Source organism: Phaseolus vulgaris, chromosome 1, assembly GCF_000499845.2.
Source record: "Phaseolus vulgaris cultivar G19833 chromosome 1, P. vulgaris v2.0, whole genome shotgun sequence".
Taxonomy (NCBI): domain Eukaryota; kingdom Viridiplantae; phylum Streptophyta; class Magnoliopsida; order Fabales; family Fabaceae; genus Phaseolus; species Phaseolus vulgaris.
In genome coordinates, this window is record NC_023759.2 from 24,496,771 (window position 1) to 24,522,351 (window position 25,581).

The window sequence follows — 25,581 nt, forward strand, 5'->3', positions numbered from 1 at the left end:
ACGCCCAGATAAAAGAACAATGGCCAGGGCATGAAGCCAGAAAGAAGCTGATATCGCCAAGAGTCTTTGGCGACCAGGAAAAGTTCAAGCAGCGGCGAGAAAGTTAAAAACCCATGCTGATGGAGCAGATTGGGTGAAGAAATGTTTTAAGCCAGTGGTTGAGTTGAAGTTCGTTGCTTGAAGAGTGATTTTACGTTAAGGTTAATTGCCTTAAGATTACGAGCTGTGAAAGTGATTATTATTGCTTGAAGTTGAAATGGTTCGAAACAGTTAAGTGCAAGATCGGGCCTACAAAATTACTAAGTTATTTTTTCTGAAGTAAAATTGCGCAAGGAAAGTTGAAGCAGGCAAAGAAATTGCAGAAAGAAATACAAAGGCAATTTCATTAAAGTAAATACTAGTTCAAAGCACATGGACAGGAAAATATGAAGGTTATTACAATTGTACAAAGAAAAAGCATAAAGGTGATGGATGAGGGGAAATTGATCAGTCTTCGACGGGAACCACCTTCCCATCCACCACCTCGTTGTTCAAAGACACCATGCTGAGATCCAGATCGGGGAACAAGCATGCAAACTGTTCCCGTGCAGCAGCGAATCTAGCAGCCAGAATCTGGGCAGAACTCATTTTAAGATCTTCAATCTGTTTCTAGAGTCCTTCAGTTTGCTCCTTCAGCCCTTATTCTGCTGCTCCAGCTCTTCGATTTGTTTCTTGAGTTTTTCGTTGATCTCTTGAGCTTGGAGAAGGTCTTCAGCGACCTTCTTGGATTCCGCTTGCACTTGGCCCAGTTCAGCAGTGATTTTCCCTTTCTCTTTGTTGGCCTCGGCAAGCTCAGCAATGGCGTCGTCCCTCGCCTTCTCCACCTTACCCAGGAAGATCTCCCGATCAGCAGACCTCTGCTCCAGTTTTTTCACCTTGGCGGCGTCAGTTTTTATCGAAGCTTCCAAGTCAGCCACCTTAACGCGATCAGGCACAATTTTGCTCTCTAGTTCGATCTTTTCTTGAGCCAGTTGTTGTACCTTATGGCGGAGTTCAGTGGCATCCTTGCGCGCCAATCGGAGCTCGGTGCTCATCGCATCTTCTACTCGGGAGTGTTCAATCTCCGCGAGCGTCAGATTGAAGGACAACTTCTCCACCTCAACCTTCATGGTGCTGTTCTCAGTTTTAAGGTTGAAGAGGTCGTCCTGGAGCTTCCTGGTGGAGCTCTGCACCGCTCTAGTTATGATGGCGGGGATGTCTTCTGCTATCGTCTTCAGCTTAGCAGATAAAGGCTCCCACATCCTCGTGACCTCAAGAGGGAGGTTTGCAGCTTGGAGAGGCGCTGGGTGGGCCTGTTGTTGGTTTTCGTCGCCACCTTCTTTAGTTGGTTCTTCAGTAGGTGCTTCTGCTCGTGGTGGCGACGTCTGGGACTCGGTGATCAGAATCGGAGAGGTGTGGGCAACCTCATCCCCGATTGGAGCAACATCTGCGGCTGAGGCGTTGGAAGGAGGTCCCCCTCCAACTGATACATATGGCGTGGAGGCGCTTGGGGGGTCCTCCAAGAAATTATCTTCGGCGGCCTCAACCGCGGGTGGTGCAGTTGCCAATGGAATGGCTTGGACTAGGGAAGCAGGAGCTGGTGGAGATGGCATTGTTGGAGGTGGAGCAGGCGTGGATGGCGGCGTTGAGGTGGGAAGAGGGGGTGGTGCAGGTGGTGAAGAAGGTGCCACCCTCTTCCTCTTCGTGACAAGGCCATCTTCAGTGGCCTCGTCGTCTTCTTCCTCCTCCTCGTGGACTACCTGGGGAGCTTTCCTCTTGGGCCTTTTGAGGACAAGTTTTTTACGCTGGGCGGCGGGTTGGACGTCGGAGGGAGCTGGGCCCTTAGGTGGCGATCGGCCCTGTGCGGCAGCGATCTCCACCACAGAATTTGGCACTGTTTGAGAGCCCGTTGCCAACCCATGGAGTCGGGCGAGCGTCCTCAATTCAGCAAGCTTGTCCTGGCCCAACATGTTATCTGCATAAGAGCAAAAATGCATGGGTTAGTTCAGAGAGAAGATAAATGCATAAGGTAGTATGCAACAGCAAAGCAGACAAATAGTGCAGAAATATAAAACCAAAGTCTTGCGCACAACGCACAAGACGCCCAGAAACAGTTAACAGAAGCAAGTATTAAAACAAGAGGCTCGAATGTTCTAACCTATTCGAATTTCGAGTTGATCCTCAAAGAATTCGAAGCAGATCAGGGTGGTGGTGAGGAAGGTGATGTTGGCATCCGCCACACTCTTCCAAAAGAAGCAGAGATCCCTGTCCAGTGCACCCATGCTATCAGGACTTCTGGGTCTCCTGAAGCAGCTCTTGGACTCTTTGCTCCCCTTGTTTACCCAGTACAAGGGGAAGTCGTCGAGTAGGGAAGTGTCCTTGTCGTTGGGGCGCACTTGGACGAACTTTCCCTTCCAGTCTTTATAGGACTGCTGGAAGATGGAGAGGATCGACCTCCCAGCAATCCCATTCAAGCTCACCCACAGGCGGTCTCCTGGGTGCTTGGCTTCAAAAAGGAACAAGAATACGTCTACGGATGCTGGCAACCCCAGATGGTCGCACATCACTTGGAATGCTCGCACAAACGCCCAGCAGTTGGGGTGGAGCTGGGCGGCGGCAATGTTGAGCTCGGTGAGGAGCTCCCTCTCGAAACGTGTAAAGGGAAACCTTAGTTTCACCTTCTTGAATAGCGTTGTGTAGACGAAGCAGAAGGGCCCGTCATTGCTCGCCTTATCGTCGGCACAAACGGGCAGATCGGGGGGGCAAGGTAGCACTGTCATCTTCTCATCGTGCTCCTTGTGGAATGATTGATGAAGTTCATCCCCCTTCTTCAACCGCAAAACTGCCCCCGCAGTGTTCACAGAAGATGTTTCCCTCAGCAGGGTCGAGTTGGCCCAGGGATACAATTTTTTGAAGTCTGGTGTGGGGACGGAGGCTCCTCCGGTGACTGGCGGAGTAGCCTGGGCCAGGTTGGGGCAGGAAGGTACAGGCCTCTCAGCCTGGGAAGATGAAGCACCGCGTGCTCGCGGTGGGTTGAGTGCTTGAGAAGAAGGGTTTCGCGATGAAGGAGGAGGATTCGGGGTGATCTTGGTGCGAGTCATGATGGAAGCTGCAAAGGAAGAAGAAAAGGAAAAAATGATCAGGGGTCACAGAGGCTGACTCGATCATGGAAGAAAGGTGAAAAACGAACGAACGTAGGTTCGTTGCAACGATTGACGAAGCCCTAAGTTACGAAGAAGGAGAAATGGCAAAAGCAACCCACAACGTATGCACCAGGCAGTTACAGGATGATGCGAATCGGTTAAAATGCAGGGAAAACCAGCAGAAGAAGGAAAGGAAGTACCTTTTTATGATCAGAAAGGCGATGAAGAATGTTGATGATTCGGGAAGTTGAAGAGCGTCGAGAGCTTTTTCGCAGAAGAAGGTTAGAGCGTTTGTGAATACGAAGAAAAGTGATGGAACAATGTGGAGTGAAAATGGGTTTAAGGGTTTTTCGAAATGGGTTTGGGAAGCGCAAACGGTAACTGAAGGTAACCGTTGATGAAGCCACGTGTCGAGCGGTGGGTGAGGGGTTTGGTGGAGCGTCAGAGGAGCAGAAAGTACAACCGCTTGGAATTCTGCGTCAGTGCCACGTAGGTCGGTGTTGACGTGACTCTTTCAGTCTTTTCGCTGGACAAGTCTTCGCTTAAGACTGGGGGGCTTGTGTACCGCCCTGGTAGTCGGAAGTGATGATGTGGCACCAAGCTACAGTGTAGGCGTGTTGGCAAGGCGCCAGGTTGGCAGAAGGGGAGGAAGTCGGGGGGCTCGTGAAGTCGCCAGTTATTAAGTTGGCGTGTTCCGATCTCCAGCATACCAGGCGATCGCCCAGTGGAAGGTGAAGTCGCCAGATGTAAACTCAGGCGACCAAGCGATTGGAGATCGCCAGAACAAGCACATCGCCGGAGATGAAGGTGGTGCAGATTATGAAGGCGGCCGGCGAGACCACAGGGAAGGTGTACGAGGGCACCCTAACTCGCCAGTTCCAGTAGAGATCGCGCTCCCAAGTTAGCTATGCACTGGGCAGTACCATGCATAAATAACTTAGCCAAAAAGAGAGTAAGAAGCAGCGCCCAAGTCAAGGAGGCTCCAGATGATGGCACGTGTACGACTGGATGCGAGCCACGTGTCCAGGTCTGTAACTGCCAGGAGAGAGAAAGTGACCAGGTATATAAGAGTTCTCAACGAACTTTCTGAGGTACGCACGTTCAGATTACACTCTTTACGCTTCCGAATTCTAGAGCTTACTGTGAGAGAGAACATTGCACGGTTCCTTGAGATTTCCTGAGTGTTCTTGCTCTTAGTATTTGGTGGTTCGGTCACTGACTTGGGCGTTGGAGTGCGATCGGCCGCAGCGGCGCCGCTCTGTTCTTTTGCAGGTTCTTGAGGTGGATCTCGAAGAAGGACGGAGGTTCGAAGCGGGGCACGAGTCGATCCTTTGACGAGGCAGGTTCCAACGTTCTGGTCAACAGGCAGGATCAGAGCACAAAGGGGATTCGTGTTCTTATGACCACCGGGCCTTCGCGAGGAGGCATGACGACGACATCGCTGTGCTCCCTTGCACTCTAGGGGAGCCAGTATGTGGAGACGAACGGGCCAACGAAGGGGTCCCTTTCTTTTACTTTTACCAGGTGGTGTTCAAGACCATCGGAGTGCGCCTACCCTTCTCCTGGTTCGAGAAGGAACTGCTGTCGGAGATCAACGTTGCTCCGGCCCAGTTATACCCCAACAGCTGGGCCTTTGTCAAAGCCTTCGACATTTTCTTCGGGTTTCTGGGTTGTGCACCCTCGGTTGACCTCTTTCTTCACTTCTTTGAGGTGAAGGGGCAGAGACACAACCTCTGGGTAACTCTCAGTAATGTACCCGGGAGAGTTCTCTTCACACCCTTCCAAAGCTCGTTCTCCGGTTGGAAAGGCCGGTTCTTCAAGATCTGCCGTACTGACCTTGTTCCCGACGCTCTGGATGGGTTTCCGCTGTACTGGGTGAGAGAGACGAGGGCCCTCAAAACCAAGCCCTTCAAGAAGCTGGCTCCAAGTGATCAAATAGCTTGCCGGATTCTTGCTGAGGCGGGAGGTTTTGACTCTGCCACTTTGATCAGCCTGGAGTTCAACGCTGGGACTCTCGAAAAGTACATATGTAAGAGTCGTTGCCTTAGAAACTCCGGCCTTTGTTGTTTTCTGTACGTGCATGTCTTGCCTCATGGTATCTCTGACACATTTATCTCCCTTGGTGCAGGTTCGAAAATAAACCAAGAAAGGAGGACCCGACTTACTCGAGCTCTGCGAGCTGGGAAAGGGGCTTCGCCTTCCTCCAGTGCTGATTCTGATGACCACTGAAAAGTGGCTCTTTTGTGACTTGCATGGGTTGTAATATTCGCCCCATTTGGGCCACTTCAATTGTATTGAACATTGCTTGTAACACCAACTTTTTCTATATCAATTGATTTTTGCAACGTCACTTTACTCTGCATACATTTCGCATATTGTGCGCTTTCCTTCGCCCTGTTCATCAACGGCGCCCGCCTCCATCCAGGCGACGCCTTCTTTCTTGACGCCGCCTTGACCTAGGCGACGCCCTCTTTCTTGGCGACGCCTTCTTTCTTGGCGACGCCTTCTTTCTTGGCGACGCCTGCTCTTGGCGACGCCTTACCTTACTTCAAACGGGGAAAAATACAGGCTAAAAACCAAGGCACTTCTTTTTCTCAAATTGGTTTTACCTTTTATTAGGGTGACCTCATTAAAAAACCCCCGAGAGGGAAAAAGAGCGTCCCCTTCAACTAAATTGTTACATAACTGCTTACATAAGTCAACTGAAATAAAATTTTAGATTGGCTGCATTCCAACTGCGCGGGATAGGACCTCCATCTAAAGTCTCCAGGTTGTACCAACCGTTGCCCTTAGCCTCAGTAACTCTGAAGGGTCCGGTCCACTTGGGAGACAGCTTATTCTCCAACTCGTATGGGTGGGCTTTCCTCATCACTAGGTCGCCGACCTGAAACTGTCGCGGCTTTACCTTAGAGCTATATTGCCGCTCTACTATTCTCTTCGTCGCTTCAGCTTTTATTCTAGCTTCTTCCCTGGCCTCGTCTAGCAGATCCAGGTTTACCCGCCTCTCTTCATTGGATTCCTCCGCCACAAAGTTTTGAAAACATGGCGAGCTCTCATGTATTTCTACCGGGATCATCGCGTCCGACCCGTAAACCAAACTGAAAGGCGTCTCCATAGTAGAGGATTGGGGCGTGGTGTGATATGCCCATACGATCCTTGGTACCTCTTCCGTCCACGCCCCTTTGGCTTTCTCTAACCTTCTTTTTAACCCCCTCAGCAGAACTCTGTTTGCCGATTCTACCTGCCCATTAGTCTGGGGGTGCTCAACTGATGCAAACACCTGTTTCATGCCTACCTCAGCACATAGGTTTCTCAACTGTTGACTGGCGAACTGGGTTCCGTTGTCGGATATCAACCGCCTAGGTACGCCAAAACGGCACACAATGTTCTTCCACACAAAATGTTGTACTTTGTGCGCTGTGATTTGTGCCACGGGCTCTGCCTCTATCCATTTGGTGAAGTATTCGATGGCAACAATCAAATACTTCATCTGCCTGATCGCCAGTGGGAAGGGGCCCAGGATGTCGATTCCCCATGTATGGAAAGGCCACGGGCTGTATATGGATCGCAACTCTTCTGGCGGCGCCTTGTGCCAGTCGGCGTGCTTTTGGCATTGCCTACACCGCTGGGCGTGCCGTGCGCAGTCCTCTTTCATTGTTGGCCAGAAGAAACCTACGCGTATTACCTTGGAGGCTAAGGATCTTCCCCCTACGTGGCTCCCACAGATGCCTTGGTGTAGTTCCGCCATTATCCTGGTGCACTCATCGCCACTAACGCATGTTAGGATAGGGTGAGTGAAACCGTGCCTGAACAGCACCCCATCCACCAAAGTATACCTTGCGGCATTTCTTTTGACTTTTTTACCTTCTTCAGGCTCCACTGGGAGAGCCCCATCCGCCAGGTATCGCTTGTAGGGCATCATCCAGGTGTCTCTCCTGGCCAGAACGCATACCTGCATCTGTTCTTCCTCAGGCACACCCGCGTACATGCTGATGCGGGGCGCCCTCTGCGTATCTTGGGTCAAAGAGCAATGACTCCTCGGCCTTCCCCTTGATGTATAAATCTGGAGGACATCCACCCTGTTGTCTTCCACGAATCTACGCGGAGCTTTGAGAGTCTCCTGGATCACTGTCCTCTGTCTACCCCCTTGCCTGAGCTGGCCAGCTTTGCAAGCAGGTCAGCTCTGGCATTCTGCTCCCTCGGGACATGTATCAGCTCAAGAGCGTTGAATGCTCCCTTCAACAACTGGACGTATTTCAGATACGCCGCCATCTGTGGGTCCTTCGCCTGGAACTCACCCGACACCTGCCCCGTAATCAGCTGGGAGTCGCTCTTCACCAGGAGGTTCTGTGCGCCCATCTCCTTGGCCAGGAGCATTCCTGCTATCAGGGCTTCATACTCTGCCTGATTGTTACTTGCCTTGAAGGCGAAGCGCAGGGCCTGCTCGATCAGTATGCCGTCGGGTCCCTCCAAGACTATTCCCGCACCGCTCCCTTGTTGGTTGGAGGAGCCATCAACCGAGAGTAGCCACTGCGAACTCACCTCCACCTCTTGCTCACCTCCGGGCGACAGTTCCGCTATAAAATCTGCGTACACCTGCCCTTTGATGGATCCTCTAGGCTCATACTGGATGTCGAATTCTGACAGTTCTACCGCCCAGCGCACCATTCTTCCCGCCACATCCGGCTTCTGCAGCACTTTCTGTATAGGGAGGTTGGTCATCACCACCACCGTAAAGCTGTGGAAGTAATGACGGAGCCTCCTGGCAGAAAATACTATCGCCAGCGCCGCCTTCTCTAGCGCTTGGTACCTCGTCTCAGCTCCCTATAAGGCCTTGCTTACGAAATAGATGGGCTTCTGACTCTGGTCCTGCTCTTGGACTAACACGGAACTGATGGCCCGCTCCGTTACAGTAAAATATAACCGGAGGGGCACGCCCGCTACCGGCTTGCAGAGGAACGGTGGCGTCGCCAGGTACTCCTTCAGCTTAATGAAAGTCACTTCGCATTCATCAGTCCATGCAAAGCGACTGTTTCTCTTGAGGCACTGGAAATACGGGTGCCCCTTCTCTCCTCCGGCGGAAACAAACCTAGAGAGCGCCGCCATCCGCCCTGTCAGCTGTTGCACCTCCTTTACCGACGTCGGGCTCCGCATGGCGATAATCGCCGCGCATTTGTCGGGGTTCGCCTCTATCCCCCTCTCTGTGAGCATAAAACCCAAGAACTTACTGGCCTCTACCCCGAAAACACACTTCTCAGGGTTTAACTTGAGGCGATACTTGGATATTGTGGCGCATAACTCCTCCAGGTCCGCCATGTGCTGCGCCCTATTCTGCGATGCCACCACCATGTCGTCTACATAGGCATACACATTCCTCCCGAGCATTGGCGCCAGAACCTTGTCCATTAACCTTTGGTACGTGGCGCCCGCATTTTTCAGCCCGAAGGGCATCACCTTATAGCAGTAACTGCAGGTCTCAGTCATGAATGCAGTCTTGCTCTCGTCTCTGGGGTGCATCTTGATTTGGTTGTACCCTGAAAAGGCGTCCAGGAAACTCAGCACCTTGCTGCCGGACGCACTGTCTACCAAGGCGTCGATGCTGGGTAGCGGATACGAGTCCTTTGGGCATGCCTTGTTCAGGTCCGTCAAGTCAACACACATCCTCCACTTTCTGTTCGCCTTTTTCACCAAGACGACGTTGGCGAGCCACTCGGGGTATTGAATCTCCCTGATGTGGCCAGCACTCAGCAGCTTCTGCGTTTCGTCTCTCACCACCTGCTGTCGTTCCTCATTGAATTTTGTCCTCCTCTGACGCATGGGGCGGACCGTGGCGTCCATGCTGAGGTGGTGACACAGGAAATCGGGATCAATGCCTGGCATATCCGAGGCGGACCATGCGAAGGCATCCAGGTGGCGGGAAATCACTTCCGCCACCCCTTCCTGTTCTGCCGGGTTCAGCGAACTTCCTAACTTGAAAGTCTTGCCGCCAATCTCCCTTTCTACGGCGTTAGCCGCGGGCTGTTTCCTGTTATCATCTTCGACGGGAGCCGCCTCTTCCATGGGCGCCGCGTCGTCAGGGCCTTCCTCCATAGGCACATCTGCTTCGGGCATCGCCCTCTCCATTATGGCCTCTTTAGGCGTCAACCCAGCGGGCGTCGCCTCAATCATCGTCGTGTCCGCGCTCGGCGGACGTTCATACACCATGAACACGCCTCTCTTCGTTTTCAGGCTGTTTTCATAGCATTTCCTTGCCTCCTCCTGGTCTGACCTGATGACTATCACCTGGCCATTGAGGTCCGGCAGCTTCATCTTCATGTGGCGTGTGGAGGACACCACGTTCAGACGGTTTAACGCCGGCCTGCCCAGCAAAATATTGTAGGCAGAATTAGCGTTCACGACGAGGTACCGGATGCTCTCGGTACGGGAGGCCTCTCCATCTGTGAACGTAGTCCTCAACTCCAGGTATCCCCGAACTTCCACCTGGTTGTCCCCAAACCCATATAAGCACCCCGTGTAGGGACTCAACAGATCGGGGGACAACCGTAACTTATTAAAGGTCGACAGAAACATGACGTCTGCCGAACTTCCTTGGTCGACAAGCACTCTGTGCATCTTCCTTCCGGCTGTGACGACTGAGATGACCACGGGGTCGTTGTCGTGGGGTACCACATCTCGGAGGTCTCTTCTCGTGAACACGATATCCGACTCCCACGGCTCCCCCGAGAGCCTTTCTTCGATGGAATTTACCCCCCTCGCGTATTTCTTCCGCTGGGAGGCGGTGGGTCCCCCGCCGGAAAAACCTCCAGCAATGGTGTGGACCTCACCAAGCACAGGCATCTCGTGTGCTGGTTCTTCCGCCGGCATCGGCAAGGTGGCGGTCGTTGTGGGATCTGCGACATAGTCCTTCAAAAACCCAGTCCTCACCAGCTCATCTAGCTGGTAGCCCAACGACAGGCAATTATCAATGTGGTGCCCGAAAGCCTCGTGGAATTCGCACCAAGAGTCTTTACGAGGCCCTAACACCTTGTCGGTCTTCGCCGGTCGCCTCAGCCTCTCAGCTATGTTAGGCACGGCGATCAAATCCTTCAACTCAACCACGAAGTTGTACCTCGCCGGTCTCGCTCTTTCTCTGGCGGGGCGATCGCCTCCTGCTGGACCCCGGGGCTGGGGCTTTCTGGCCTCGTAGGGGCGTCTCGCCTCTGGCTTCTTTCTTCCCGTCGTGGTCTCATTGACCCTGACGGGTTGAGCTCGCGCCAGTCCCCTTGGGCGTGAGGGCACGACGCTGGTGCGCTTCACACACACCTCTCCTTCAGAAGCAATATGCTCTACCGCCCTACGCCGTAGTTCAGCGAAAGTCCTAGGGCGGTTGCGGATGATGGATTCTCCAAAAGGACCGGGGCATACGCCTTTCACAAACGCGTACACGATCATAGGCTCCTCTGTCGTACCAACCTTCACGACCTGGGCCCCGAAGCGATTAATATACTCCTTCAGGGTCTCCCCTAGATACTGCTTCACATCAAACAGATCGTAAGAGACCAGCGGCGGGGCCTTGTTGGCTAAGTATTGTTCCCTGAACAATCGCGACAATTGGCGGAAAGATGTGATATGACCGTCTGGAAGGCTGATGAACCAGTCCATAGCCATCCCGGTCAGGGTGCTCATAAAGAGTTTGCACTTGGCAACGTCAGAACCGCCTACCAGGACCATCTGTGTGTGAAATGCAGCAAGGTGCGTCTCTGGGTCCTCCATCCCGGTGAAGATCACCTTGGGGCCCGTGAACGTGTTCGGGATTACTGCATCTAGGATCTCCTGCGAGAAAGGGGTGGAAAACTCCCTTGGTGGGGAATGGTTCTCCATCTCGTCGTATCCAGGCCGCCTCCGATCATTTCTCAGGCCCTGGCGCAATTCCTCGTTTACACGGTGGAACTCTTCATTTCGCTCATGCGTGGCATCGAGATCTGCCTGCATGCGTTCCTGTTCCATTTTCGACTCCGCCATGTCCTGCTGCAGCCCCCTCATTATCTCCAGGACCTGTTGCATGGATAATTCTGTTGGGGCTGCGCGTGCTGTGCTCCGTCTGGTGGGGGCCATTGTCACTCCAACCTCCTCCAACCTTACTGCGACTTAGTAGATTTCTTCAAACTTGTGATGGGACTGATGTTTTATATCGGCCCCACGGTGGGCGCCAAATGTTCCGTCCGGTTGACCGGGACGTCTTCGTGCGCGACCTCTACCGTCAGCTAGGGACTCCTTCCCACTGATTGCCTGTGGATTCCTGCAAAAAAGAGGACAAAGAGGCGCCCTAGCGGCCGTTTGCACTCCGACGCTCAAGTCAGCCAGCAAGAAACACCAAAACTGTTCACCTCCGTCTCTGAGCACCGCGTGTGGCACTCTGAAGGTGGTAAGAAATAACTGTGTGTTGTGTGTCTGTGTTTTCTCTCTCAGGCAAAAATATTTCCCAGTCCCTTGTTCGTAACCTTCAAGCACGAGCAAGCAACTAGAAAGTGATGGTAAATTTGCCAAAAGTTCGAACCCTGTTTCCAATATTCTCCGCGCTATTTAAACTACCCAAGCATTTAAAGAGCCTTAAAGCGCCTTTAATTACAAATGTAACGCACTCAATCAGCGTATTTAATTAGAAAACGTAGCGCATTTAAGACGTTGAAACGCTTGGGAGCCATTATAACACCTGAATGCTCGAAAGGGAAACTGTATTGACTGACTTTAATTACCTGGCACCTAACTAAAGGGTGTTTCTATACTGGCATGGCTGTCGTACATGTGGAGGTCCTCACGACGCCGTGACCCCATCTGGGGACGTTTCTACGTGTGAGTCCTCCTGCTTGGGAGTGCTACTGCGCTAGGGGTGACTTTTTGGGTGCCAACTCATGCCCCCAATTATCTAGTCACTTACTTTGAGAGCGCATCTGCCTTCCTCTTGTACCCTGCACCCGGCTGCCCTGGGCGTGACCTTCCTCTTGAGTCGTATCTGTCCCACAGGCGTCTCTGGGGCGGCAGGAGCACTTCACGAGTCAGGCTGCCCTACACTGGTACTATTACTATGGCCTTGAAGCCACCTTTTCCTTCTCTTTATCACTGCCCCGGGTTATCGGGACCTGAGGCCTCCCCACGGCGTCGCTCCCTCCATGGTCTTTCCTACCCATGGGTATCGGGGAACCACACCGTGATTGCCTTGCTTTAGCACTGTTTGATCTGGCGCCGCCCTGTTTGGGCGACGCCTTGTCCTGGCGACGCTTCCTCTTGGCGATGCTAGGACTTGGCGTTTCTCCACCTAGGCAACGCCTTGCGTTGACTTTGACTCTCCAGTCGTTGACTTTGACCTTGACTTAGTCAACGCCCGGATACGGGACGGTACACCACACTTGCACACTTGCACATGTTAATCACTTCTCTGCATGCTAACACTGAACTGATGAACTTGACTGACTTTCCTGCACTTTGTTTGCTTTCTTGGCTCGTTGTGTACTAACCCTTTGCCATGTTTAAATGGTGCAGATATGACTTCCAACAAAGAACGATGACAAAAACTAATCGCGCTGGCCAAGAGCCGACAAGCTGTCGGGTCGTCTTCGGGGACTGAGGCCACCCCCGAGCCCATCTCTGCCTCCCCTATCTCGGTCGCGCCATCTGAAGGCCCCGAGACCAAGGGTGAAAAGAAAAGGAAACGGCTGGTGAAGGCTCCCACCACCGTCGCATCCGCCGAAGAGGAGAGATCGGGGTCTCCTATAGTCCAACGAAGAAGAAGGGGAGCTGAGGGAGATGCCTCTCCAATCCCTCCAGCACAGGTTTCTCCTACACGCCCTCCTTCTCCAACCCCTCTTCCTTCCCCAGCACATCTTCCTTCCCTGCCCCCAGCCAGCCAACCCCCTACCTTACCATCTCAAACTGCTGGGAGCGGGGTTGCTCGCTCGGAGGGGACTGCCACGACCGAGGGTGGTAGTGAGAGTTCGCACCGAGCCTCGGGTTCCAGCACTGAAGGGCTCACTAGGGTCATCCAGCTGACCAGGCAACTGCTCCAAAATCGCGAGTTGGTCAAGTGGAGCGGGAGCGAGGTGGACCTTCAGCTGGCCCGCCAACTGGTGCTCTCTCTGGAATTCTCCACCCAGCATCGCCGCATCGAGAAGCTGGAGGGAAAGATGAGCGAGCTGGTCAACCAGAAAGAGTCGCTACAAAGCGACTACGAGGCCCTGCAGAGCACCAATGAGATGCTGAGGGACATGGTGGAGGAAGCCAAGAGGGGGCGCGCCCTGCAAGTCCAAGAAACCATCAAGACGGAGATGAGAATGGGGGACGCTGTCGCCGGTCTTGACGCTAAGCTGGTCGAGACCACGGGCAGGGCCATTCATCTTGAAGCCAAGAATGCCTTCTTGCGCCAACAGATCGCAAATCTGGCGGAGGCTCTCGCAGCGAACGAGAGGCGTGCCAATGATCAGGGGTCCAAGCTCAAGGAAGCTGAGTCCAACATCACCACTCTTATCACTGAGAAGGTCGTGCTCGAGACCGACAAGGCTGAGCTCGAGGCTGAGAAGACCAAGCTCTGGGAAGAGGCTGTTGACACCTTTGCTGAGGGATTCGACTTGGCCCTCGAGCAAGTTAAGTGCGTCTTCCCGGAGGCTGACTGCTCTCAGTTCGCCATCAACTTCGAAGTGGTGGACGGCAAGATCGTTCGCCCTTGATCATTTGCTGTTTTGTTTTTATCCCTTTGTACATAACTTTGAATGTAAAGACTCCTTATGCGTACATAAAATGCCACTTTTTCTCTTACCATTCTTCTTGTTGTGCATCTCTTAGCCTTTATTTCTTGTAATGCATGACTAACAGCTAACCTGCTTGAGCTTGGTACGAACCTTCATTGTACTTGAATTCTCTATCTCTGACTTCGATCACAACTAACAACACTTGATAACTGAACTGGCATGCTTTGCTTGCTTAGGCCTATCGCGTAAGAACTTGTCTAAAACTCTTTAAACAACGTTCTAACCACCGATAACCGATCAGAATGCTACAGCCACCCACTCATCAGTCATCGCGCCTCTGCTTCCACCTTATATCCCTTTATATTGCTTGTCACTCCAGCGCTAAGTGCATGGAGGACTTCTACGCCGATCGGGCAAGGATGATGCCTTGTTTTGGGGGAAAGAGTGTTTCTCGGTAACCCCTCTTGGTTGCCCCAAGGTCATCAATCCTTAACACGTTGGGTCGTGCTTTCCACCTTCTCACTCCTGGGGTGAGCAGGGTTTTAACTAAGAGTTCTACTGCGCCGATGGTGATGCTATGCCACTTGGGTAAAGGCGTTTCTCGAAATCCTTCCTTTCCCTTCTTGGGCTTACTAGCACCCCTGGCTTTTCGAACCTTAGCTGCCTGCACTCACATCTGGGGTGAGGAGGACTTTAAACCGGTTGCCATGCTCGTGCCTGGGGCGAGGAAGGCCTAACCGATTACCTGCGCTCGCGCCTGGGGCGGGGAGGATTTTAACTTTAAAACTTTGCAAACTCTTCTACAGATAACTTCTTTTTTATTGGGTGGCCTCATTAAAAACCCTCTTTTGGGAAAAAGAGTGCCCCCTAAACTGTTCAAACTGTTTAGCGCGAAAGCGCGACTACTTTACAATTTTAACTAAAATAGAACTTCAAGTGTGTGGCGTTCCATGTTCTGGGGATCGCACCCCCGTCCAAAGTCTCCAGCCGATAAGCGCCATTCTCCAACGTCTCCACCACTCTGAACGGGCGAGTCCACTTGGGGGACAGCTTATTCTCCATCTCGTGCTGGTGTGCTTTCCTCATCATCAGATTCCCTTCCTGAAACTGCCTTGGCCTCACCTTGGAGTTGTGCCTGCGCTCCACCCTCCTCTTCACAGCTTCGGCGCTGACCCTAGCTTTTTCTCGCACCTCATCCAAGAGGTCTAGGTTCACCTTCCTCTCCTCATTGGACTCTTCAGCGACGAATTTCAGAAACCTTGGTGAGCTTTCTTGTATCTCCACAGGGATCATAGCATCTGACCCATAGACCAAGCTGAACGGTGTCTCATGGGTGCTAGATTGTGGAGTGGTGTGATAGGCCCACGATCCTGGGAACCTCCTCTGCCCACGTCCCCTTGGCCTTCTCAACCCTTCTCTTCAGTCCTCTGAGCAGTACTCGGTTGGCCGACTCTACCTGCCCATTCGTTTGTGGGTGCTCCACCGAGGCAAACACCTGTTGTATCTTCATCTCTACACAGGTTCTTCAGTTGATAACTCGTAAACTGAGTGTCATTGTCGGAAACCAATCGCTTGGACACTCCGAAACGGCACACAATGTTCTTCCACACGAACTGTTGAACCTTGTGCGCGGTGATCTGTGCGACCGGCTCTGCCTCTACCCACTTTGTGAAATACTCAATGGCGACGATTAGAAACTTCATCTGCCTTACTGCCAAGGGGAAGGGTCCCAAGATGTCAATTCCCCAGGTGTGGAATGGCCATGGGCTGTGAATTGACCTCAGCTCTCCAGGGGGCGCCTTGTGCCAATCCGCGTGTTATTGGCACTGCTTGCAACGCTGAGCATACCCCACACAATCTTCCTTCAGCGTTGGCCAGTAGTACCCCGCACGGAGGACTCTGCTTGCCAAAGCGCGACCACCGACGTGGCTCCCGTACACTCCCTCGTGGAGCTCTGACATAATTCTCGTGCACTGCTCCCCGTGCACACACACCAAGACCGGATGGGTGAACCCAAACCTGAAGAGATCCCCATCAATCAGAGTGAACTTACTTGAGCTTCTCTTTGCCTCTGCCGGTTCCAGCGGAAGCACCCCATCTGCCAAGACCGCTGGTACGACGTTATCCACGTATCAGCCCTTCCTACAGCGCAAACCTCCATTACCTCATCAGTCCTCACCGGTCGCGCTCTCACCTTTGGTGCTCTCAAGGTTTCTTGAGTTAGAGACCGATGACCGATCGCTATACGCTCCCTTGACTTGTACACTTGAAGTACCTCGTTGTCCGTCACAAACGCACGAGGCACCTTCAAGGTCTCTTGGATGACGGTCCTCTGCCTTCCCCCTTTGCCTGAGCTGGCTAGCTTGGCAAGTAAGTCAGCTCTGGCATTCTGCTCTCTCGGTACATGGACCAACTCGAACTCTGCAAAGGACGTCTTCAGGGTGCGCACATACTCGAGATATGCAGCCATCTGAGGGTCTTTGGCCTGGAACTCTCCTGTTACCTACCCAGTGACCAACAGAGAGTCGGTTTTAGCCATCAAACTCCTTGCTCCCATCTCTCTTGCCAGCAACATTCCAGCAATCAAGGTTTCGTACTCTGCCTGGTTGTTGCTAGCCTTGAAGGCGAAACGCAGAGACTACTCGATCAGCACTCCGTTTGGGCCTTCTAGGATTACTCCAGCGCCACTCCCTTGCTGATTGGAAGATCCATCCACTGATAAGACCCAGCGAAAGTGTAGACCCTCCGAAGGTGTTACGCCGGATGACAACTCGACGACGAAGTCGGCGAACACCTGCCCCTTGATCGGTCCTCGGGGCTCGTACTGAATATCAAACTCAGACAGCTCCACAGCCCACTTCATCATTCTCCCAGCTACATCTGGCTTCTTCAGCACCTTCTGGATAGGCAGATCGGTCATCACCTCCACCGTGAAGCTGTGGAAGTAGTGGCGGAGCCTCCTCGCCGAAAACACCACCGCCAGAGCCGCCTTCTCCAGGGCCTGATACCTTACCTCAGGACCTTGCAGCACCTTACTCACAAAATAAATAGGTCTCTGAACTTGGTTTTGCTCTTGGACCAACACTGAACTGACCGCCCTCTCCGTCACAGTAAAATACAAGTGGAGCGGGATGCCCAGCTGCGGCTTGTACCAAACTGGTGGGCTTGCCAGATACTCCTTCAGCTTGACGAAAGCCTCCTCGCACTCCTTAGTCCAAACGAACCTGTTGTTCCGTTTGAGACATTAGAAGTAAGGGTGACCCTTCTCTCCCCCGGCGGACATGAATCGCGACAATGCCGCCAACCGACCGGTGAGCTGCTACACCTCCTTCACCGACGCTGGGCTCCTTATTGCCATGATCGCCGCGCAGTTCTCGGGGTTCGCCTCTACTCCCCGCTCTGTCAAGAGGAAGCCTAAGAACTTCCCAGCTTCTACGCCGAAAATACACTTCTCTGGGTTGAGCTTCAACCTGTATTTGGCGATTGTCGCAAACAATTCCTCCAGATCCGTGACATGTTGTTCCTTCTCTCGTGAAGTTACCACCATGTCATCCACGTAAGCTTGCACATTCCTTCCCAGCATCGGCGAGAGCACTTTATCCATCAGCCTCTGATAGGTGGCTCCCGCATTCTTCAGCCCGAATGGCATTACCTTATAACAGTAACAAGACCGCTCAGTCATGAACGCGGTCTTGCACTCGTCCATCGGATGCATCCTGATTTGGTTATAGCCTGAGAATGCATCCAAGAAACTCATAAGCTTGCACCCCGACGCGCTATCCACCAAGGCATCTATGCTGGGTAAGGGATAGGAGTCCTTGGGGCATGCCTTGTTCAAATCGGTGAAATCCACGCACATCCTCTACTTGCCGTTCGACTTCTTCACCAGTACCACATTTGCCAGCCACTCTGGGTACTGGATTTCTCTGATGTGCCCCGCGGCCAAGAGTTTGCGGGTCTCTTCGTGGATCACCTGCCTCCTCTCCTCATTAAACTTTCTCCTTCTCTGTCGCACCAGTCGGACCTGAGGGTCCATTGCAAGACGATGGCAGAGAAAGTCTGGGTCAATACCTGGCATGTCTGAGGCTGACCACGCAAACGCGTCCAGATGCCTCTCAATCACCCCGACAATCTGTCGTCGCGTGTCCTCGTTGAGCGGCCCTCCTAGTTTAAACTTCTTCCCCTGGATCTCTGTCTCCACCCACCCCTCAGCAGGGTGGGGCCTGCTTTCACTGGCGATGACCGCCCTTGCGATCCCTGACTCGCGGGGCGTGATCATGCTTTCTTTCTCAGCTTCTACTTGGGCCACCCCTGAGCCCCCCAGCACCGCTTCCTCCATCTTCACATCACCTTGTGTGCCTCTTACCAGCCCTGCGACCTCCGATCGCCTCTCGTCCACACCCGGCGGCGATGTCGAGGTAACATGGCACACACTCCTTTGCTGCTTGAGGCTGTTCTCATGGCAGCGCCTGGCCTCCTTCTGGTCTGACTTAATGGTGATCACCACCCCTTCCATTGACGGCAACTTCACCTTCATGTGCCTCATCGACAGTACAGCTCCCAACTTGTCGAGCGTCGGCCTTCCCAACAGTATGTTGTAGGCGGATGGGGCATTAACCACTAAGTACTTGATCTTTTTAGTGCGAGCCACGGTCCCATCCGTGAACGTGGTCCTCAGATCTATGTGGCCTCGCGCCTCCACTTGGTCCCCTGCGAAGCCATACAAGCACCCTGCGTACGGCCTCAGATGATCAGGGGACAACTGCAACTTGTTGAATGTCGGCCAGAACATTACGTCCGCTGAGCTTCCCTGGTCCACGAGGACCCTGTGCACCTTTCTCCCTGTCGTGACAAGGGAGATGACTATAGGGTCGTTGTCGTGAGGCACAACGTCCCGGAGATCGGCCTTTGTGAATGTAATGTCGGTATCGGGGGAATGATCTTCTTCCACCAAGTCGACAGTCATCACCAAGTGAGCGTACCTCTTCCTCTGAGAGGCTATACACCCCCCTCCAGAGAAGCCCCCCGTGATCGTGTGCACCTCTCCGTGAACAGGTACCTCGTGTTGCGGATCTTCTACTGGTGGCCCCGACGCCCGATCACCTTGCGCCTCCCGCAAGTAATCGCTCAAAAAGCCACTTTTTACCAACTCCGGGAGTTGGTGTCCCAACGCCAAGCAAGAGTGGAGTGAGTGACCATAAGCTTGGTGAAACTCACACCACACATTCTTTTTCCTTCCCAGCACCTTGTCAGTCTTCTCTGGTGCTCACAACCGTGCCGTTATGGTTGGAATGGCGATCAGCTCCGCCAATTCCACCACGAAGTCAAACCTGGGGGGCACGTTACTCTCCCTCGCGCGCCCCCTACCCTGATCCTTCCCAGGCCCGTAAAGGCGAGGCTTCCCCTGAGCCTTCTTTCCTTCTTTGGCCTCATGCACCCTCATCAGCTGCTGAGACCTGCTCGGTCCTCCGCGCAACTTGGTCGGGGTCACGCTTCCCCTCTTCTCAGAAACCTCTATCTCTGCTACGATGTGCGCCACAACACGGCGGCTAATCTCCGCAAAGGTGCTGAGGTGATTTCTGATCAAAGATTCGCTGAAAGGGCCCGACAGAACTCCTTTCTTGAATGCATGCACCAGCATATCTTCATCTTTGCTGGGCAGCCTCACCACCTGAGCTCCAAAATGACTAAGGTAGTCCCTGAGGGACTCACCTTGGTTTTGTCGCACGTCGAACAAGTCATACGACACCATTGGGGGTGCCCTGTTCACAATATACTGCTCCATGAACAATTAGAGAACTGCTGAAACGAGGTGATGTGGCCATCTGGTAGGCTCACGAACCACTCCAAAGCAATTCCGCTCAGGGTGCTCATGAACACCTTGCAATACACCGTATTCGAACCCCCAGAGAGCATCATTTGGGTGTGAAACGCTGTCAGATGCGTCTCGAGGTCCTCCACCCCGGTAAACAAGGCTTTCACCCCCACCAAGTTTGGTGGCACCACCGCGCTCATAATCTCTAGTGAGAAAGGCATGGGGAAAGTCCTGGGGGGAGACGGCGGCGGCGCCACCCTTTCCTCTGCTGCGCGTTCCTTCTGCGGTTGCAGCGCCTTGCGCAACTCTTCATTCATTCTGTCCAACTCCTCGTTTCTGCTCTGTGATGCAGCCAAATCCGCTTGCATCCTTTCTTGTTCCACTCTCGACGCTGCCACATTGTCTTGCAGCGTTCGCATCATTTCCAAGACCTGCACTATCGTCACAACTCCTTCTTCAGCTGATGGCGCGGTGAAGCTTGCCTTGTCTTTCTCATTTTCTCAACAAAGAATCTCAAGAACAAACGAAATGTGACAGTAAAGTGTGGATGGGATCACAAATTCACACGGGCCCCACGGTGGGCGCCAAATGATCTTGCAGGGGATTCGAACATTAAAGGATTCGCCACGTCAAAATCTATCTTCCACCTCTTTAACCGCGACAAGTGCAAGAACGCTCCAAGCACTCCACAAGAACTCCAAGCAAACCTGCGAAACACACCAAACGGCGCCTCTAACGGCCGATTCCACTCCGACGCTCAAGTCAGCCTTGCAAAACCACCAAAGAACTAAGAATCTCTGCGAGACTCGTGTGCAGTCTGTGTGTGTGTAAAGTAGTAACTTGCAAGAACGAATCTTACCTCCCTTTGCATGAGCGTGGAATGCCCTTTATATACTCTGTTGCGCGCCTAAGTTATCCGTGCATGAAATAACTTAGCGCGTTTCTTCAACTAGATGGCTCGTGCAACCTCAGTGTGAATACCAAGTGTGGCTTGGCTAAGCGCACACACAAGGCATCACCTACTGTGTGAACGATCACCTCTGCTTTGCCCCATGTAGGTTATGGGTTAAGGGAACACCAAACACCGACTGGCTTACTAGCTCCCTTAGGCCACTCTCGTGCACGGCCTTACAAAGCACATAACTTCTTCTTACTCTGATACTCTGCCACACAAGGCTCGTATGCAACGCTCTCGCTGGGAACCACCCTTCATTTCCAGCTTAACTGCGCGTAACACGAAAACCCGATCGATCATCGCTCACTCAGATGACCGATCGGTCCCCCATAGCGCCACGCCTTTTGCTTCCAGGCACTTATCTAGGCGCTGATCGCGCATCCTCTCTGACCACCGCCCCCTGATCACCGATCACCACCCTGGGTGACTCTCTCAATGACACCTCTGCTTCCCTGGCCCACGTGTTCCACTAAGAACGGTCCACGTGGCCATCCTTTGCTAATGTCACCGACTACCGATGACCAACCGGATCAGTTTCGAAGAAACAATCGGTTGTTTATACTAGTAGAAACAATAGCAACTGAATTTAAAGAGTTTAAGAGAGAGATGCACAAAACAGTTTATATTGGTTCACTCTTAAACCAGGAGCTACATCCAATTTCTTATAAACCATTGGGGAATCCACTAAAGAAGTGACCTTGATCCCCTCAAGAAACACACTTCCTTTGGCTCAGCACACACACCAAGAATGTTGATCTTGACAACCTCAAGAACACACAACCCTTCTTTGCTTTACAACCCCAGAATGTACAAAGTATTCAAAACAAGTTACATTTGTTACCGAATGAACTGCAATCAATACAGATGTAATCATATTCCACTCTCTCTTGATAAACAAAGCTCAAAGGTGAAAACTCAAATCTTGAAAGCAATCTCTGAAAAACTCAAATATGTTTTTCTATCTTAATTGTTTGTTATAAAACTTAACCAAACTATTTATAGCTTTCAAAGAATGGTCAAAGCATTTAAAGCAAGAGCGTATTCATTTATAAAATCATTTAAAGCTCACTTAACTAATAAAACAGTTTCAGTTAGGATTTTCAAACAAACAATCGATTGAAAGAGTGAATCAATCAGTTGTTTTGGTTTGACAGCAAGTCAACCAACCAAAACAGTTTTCAACCTTTTCAAAAACACCTAAGTGTAAAACAATCGTATGTTTCGACAAAACAACAGGTTGTTTTTCACTTAGTTTGAAAAACACTTTAAACGTAAAAGATTTGAAAACACTTAAGCTTTAGATTCAACCAAGAGTGGAGTACAAAAATAAATTACCCATATCCTACTCTAAAACACAACAACAACTTTAAGCAACTTCAGCCTTCCATCAAATGCTAGGATTTGGATTCTTCAAAGCTTTTAATCACACTTGATTCAACATAATGGTGATCACAGGTACATTTATAATGTTTTCTATGTACCTTATATGAAAAGTAATTTGTTGAGTATGTGACAGCTGGCCGAAAAGGGTTACGTGATGCACATAGTTGAAAATCAATTTTCAATTTTTGATAAAAAAGGTAGTTTGATTTTTAAAACCTTTTTATCAAAAAATCGCATGTTTCCAATAGATTTTCATATGGGTGATTTCAAGTGCTTGAATGCAATAATGAATCGTGGTTGTGGCATTTACGCTTTGGGCACTTAAATTTTCAGATTTTGGAAAATCTCTCCAAACGAAATTTAGTGAATGGTTTACCTTAAATTCATCACCCTGATCAATTGTGTGAGGCTTGGAGTTTTGGAAAGAATCACAGGATACCATTTGTTAAGGAGTCTTGGCATGCAAAATTTCCTTTGGAGCTTGTTCATAAAAATGTTTGTGGCCCGATGAACATATCATCAATTGGAGGTAATAAGTATTTTTTAACCTGTATTGATGATTTTTCAAGGAAAACCTGGATTTATCTATTGAAAAGCAAGGATGAGGTATTCCACTGCTTTAAAATATTTAAAGCATTTGCTGAAAGACAGAGTGGCAAGCTAATTAAGATGGTGCGTAGTGATGAAGGGGGTGAGTACAAGTCTAATGAGTTCAAGAGGCATTGTGAAGAACTTGGGTTGCAACATAACATAACTTGTCCCTACACACCTCAACACAATGGAGTTGTTGAGAGAATGAATAGAACAATCATGGACATGGCGAGGAGCATGCTTAAAGCGAAAGGTATGCCAAATTACTTTTGGGCTGAAGCCGTAACATGTGCAGTATATTTGATAAACAGATCACCCACTCGGAGTGTTCCTAACACAACTCCGATTGAGGCATGGAGTGGATTCAAACCCAGTGTGCAGCACTTGAAGGTATTTGGCTCAATTACTATGCTCATGTCCCCAAGGCAGCAAGATCGAAGTTGGATGATAAGGTAGAGAAAACCATTTTCATTAGATATAAGCATGGGGGATACAAATTGTACAATCAAATCACAAAAAAGGTGATTATCATTCGTGATGTTACATTTGTCGAAGATGAGGAATGGCAATGGAATGTAGCAGCTGAAATGGATTCGAAAAAATGATATATTTACGTTTTGAACGATGATGAGGAAGATGGAGTCACTCTTAAAGCACCTGTAGTTCAACCTAAAGTTGTAATTCAACCTGAAGTTGCAGCTCCAATTGCAACTATGATGGAGCGACCAAGAAGGCAGCAACAACAACCTGTACAACTTCAAGATTGCAAAGTAAATCTTGATGATGAAGTTGATGACAATGAAGATTTGGTTCACTTTGCTTTTCTTGCAGATTCAGAACCTGTGAGACTAGCAAATGTCATTCAACAACCCAAATGGCAAGAGGCTATGAATGAAGGATACAAAGCAATTGATGTGAAGTGGGTGTACAAGATTAAAGTGAAAGAAAATGGTGAGATTGATAGATACAAGGCAAGGTTGGTGGCAAAGGGATTCGAGCAAAGAAAAGGCTATGATTACGAAGAAATATTTTCTCACGTAGCTCAAATGGAAACAGTGAGATTAATCATTGCTTTAGTTGCACAAAGGCAATGGAAAATTCACCAAATGGACGTCAAGTCTGCGTTTCTAAACGGCCCACTTGATGAAAATGTTTATGTAAAGCAGTCGTCGAGTTTCATACAATCTGGCAAAGAGGAAAAGGTGTACAGACTAACTAAGGCTTTATAAGGTCTTAAACAGGCACCAAGAGCTTGGAACAAAAGGATTGATTCATTTCTTCATGCCACTGGATTCAAAAAATGTGCATCAGATCATGGTCTTTATGTAAAGACTAATGATTATGGAGATTTGCTAATTTTATGTCTTTATGTTGATGATGTGAATTTTACATGAAGTAATGTCAAAATGATTGGTGACTTCAATCATATAATGATGAAGGAATTTGAGATGACTGATCTCGGTCTTATGTCCTACTTTTTAGGCATTGAAGTCATCCAAGGAGACGATGGAATCTTCATTCATCATAGGAAATTTGCTATTGGTTTTTAAAGAAGTTTAAGATTGAGGATTCAAACCTAGTTAAGAGTCCAATTGAAACTATAATTAAGCTCACGAAGGAAGGTGATGGGCGAACTGTAAATGCAACATACTTTAAGCAGATTGTTGGGAGGTCTTAGATATCTCGTGTACTAGACCCGACATATGTTATGTTGTGGGATTGGTCAGTCGATACATGGAGTCACCTCGACAAGTTCATTTACAAGCTATAAAGAGAATTATGCGGTACATCAAAGGTACTTACAACTTTTGATCTATTTTACTCTTCATCTAAGAAGATTGAGATCGTCGGATACTCAGACAGTGATTGGTGTGGAGATTCATACGAGAGGAAGAGCACTAGTGGTAATTGTTTTATGATTGGAAAGATTCTTTGCTTGTGGTCATCAAATAAACAGTCAATTATTGCATTATCTACTTGTGAAGTTGAGTATGTAGTAGCAGCAGCAAGTGCTTGTCAATCAGTTTGACTCAGTAATATCATGTTGTTGTTGTTATTATTATTATTGTTATTATTGTTATTATTTTTATTGTTATTGTTGTTGTTATTGTTGTTGTTATTGTTGTTGTTATTGTTGTTGTTATTGTTGTTGTTATTGTTGTTGTTATTGTTGTTGTTATTGTTGTTGTTATTGTTGTTGTTATTGTTGTTGTTATTGTTGTTGTTATTGTTGTTGTTATTGTTGTTGTTATTGTTGTTGTTATTGTTGTTGTTATTGTTGTTGTTATTGTTGTTGTTATTGTTGTTGTTATTGTTATTGTTATTGTTATTGTTTGACCTCAACGTTTACTTTAATCTTGACTTTGTCAACGTTCGGATACGGGACGATACAATTATAATATAAATTTACAGTTGACAAAGATATTCATAAGGATTTAGAGTCTTTTGTGAAACTATTTCTAAATACAAAATTTATTTTGACAAAATGCAAAAAGAAACTTGTAATTTTGTTATGCAAGTTTTTAATAAATTTTTATTTTTATTTTTGTTTTTGTAATTTTATCTACCATGAAAACAAAATAACCATCCGGTTTAAAAAACATAAACTTAAAAATTAAAAGCGAAAAATAAATTTATCTTTGTTTTCTAAAAGAAAAATAGAAGACAAAAATAATTTATAATAATGCTATTATTCATTATCTCCTTTTAATTTATCTTTTCTATATCTATAAATAAATTTTAAGAATTTTTTTTAAAATATCAATAATTAAAAAAAATATATATCCCTTCCAACTCTACATTAAGTATTTCAAGCAAAAAAAATTTTGTTATGGTTTGATGGCTGGATGAGTAGAAGAAGGTGGTTTGGGATGAATGACAATAAAACCTGTTGTACCGTCCCGTATCCAACGTCGGGGTCAAAGTCAGCATAAGGCGTCGCCTAGGTGAAGAGAC

At 49.7% G+C, this 25,581-nt stretch overlaps 1 protein-coding gene across 1 annotated transcript; it reads right to left on the minus strand.

Annotated features, from left to right (window-relative positions):
• Positions 1-19,148: 19,148 nt before the first annotated feature.
• Positions 19,149-20,116, minus strand: LOC137815740 (uncharacterized). Its single transcript, XM_068618852.1, has 2 exons — positions 19,725-20,116; positions 19,149-19,644 (listed from the first exon to the last, which is right to left on the minus strand). Exons 1-2 carry the CDS (start codon positions 20,114-20,116, stop codon positions 19,149-19,151), a joined length of 888 nt encoding a protein of 295 aa, XP_068474953.1.
• Positions 20,117-25,581: the final 5,465 nt, after the last annotated feature.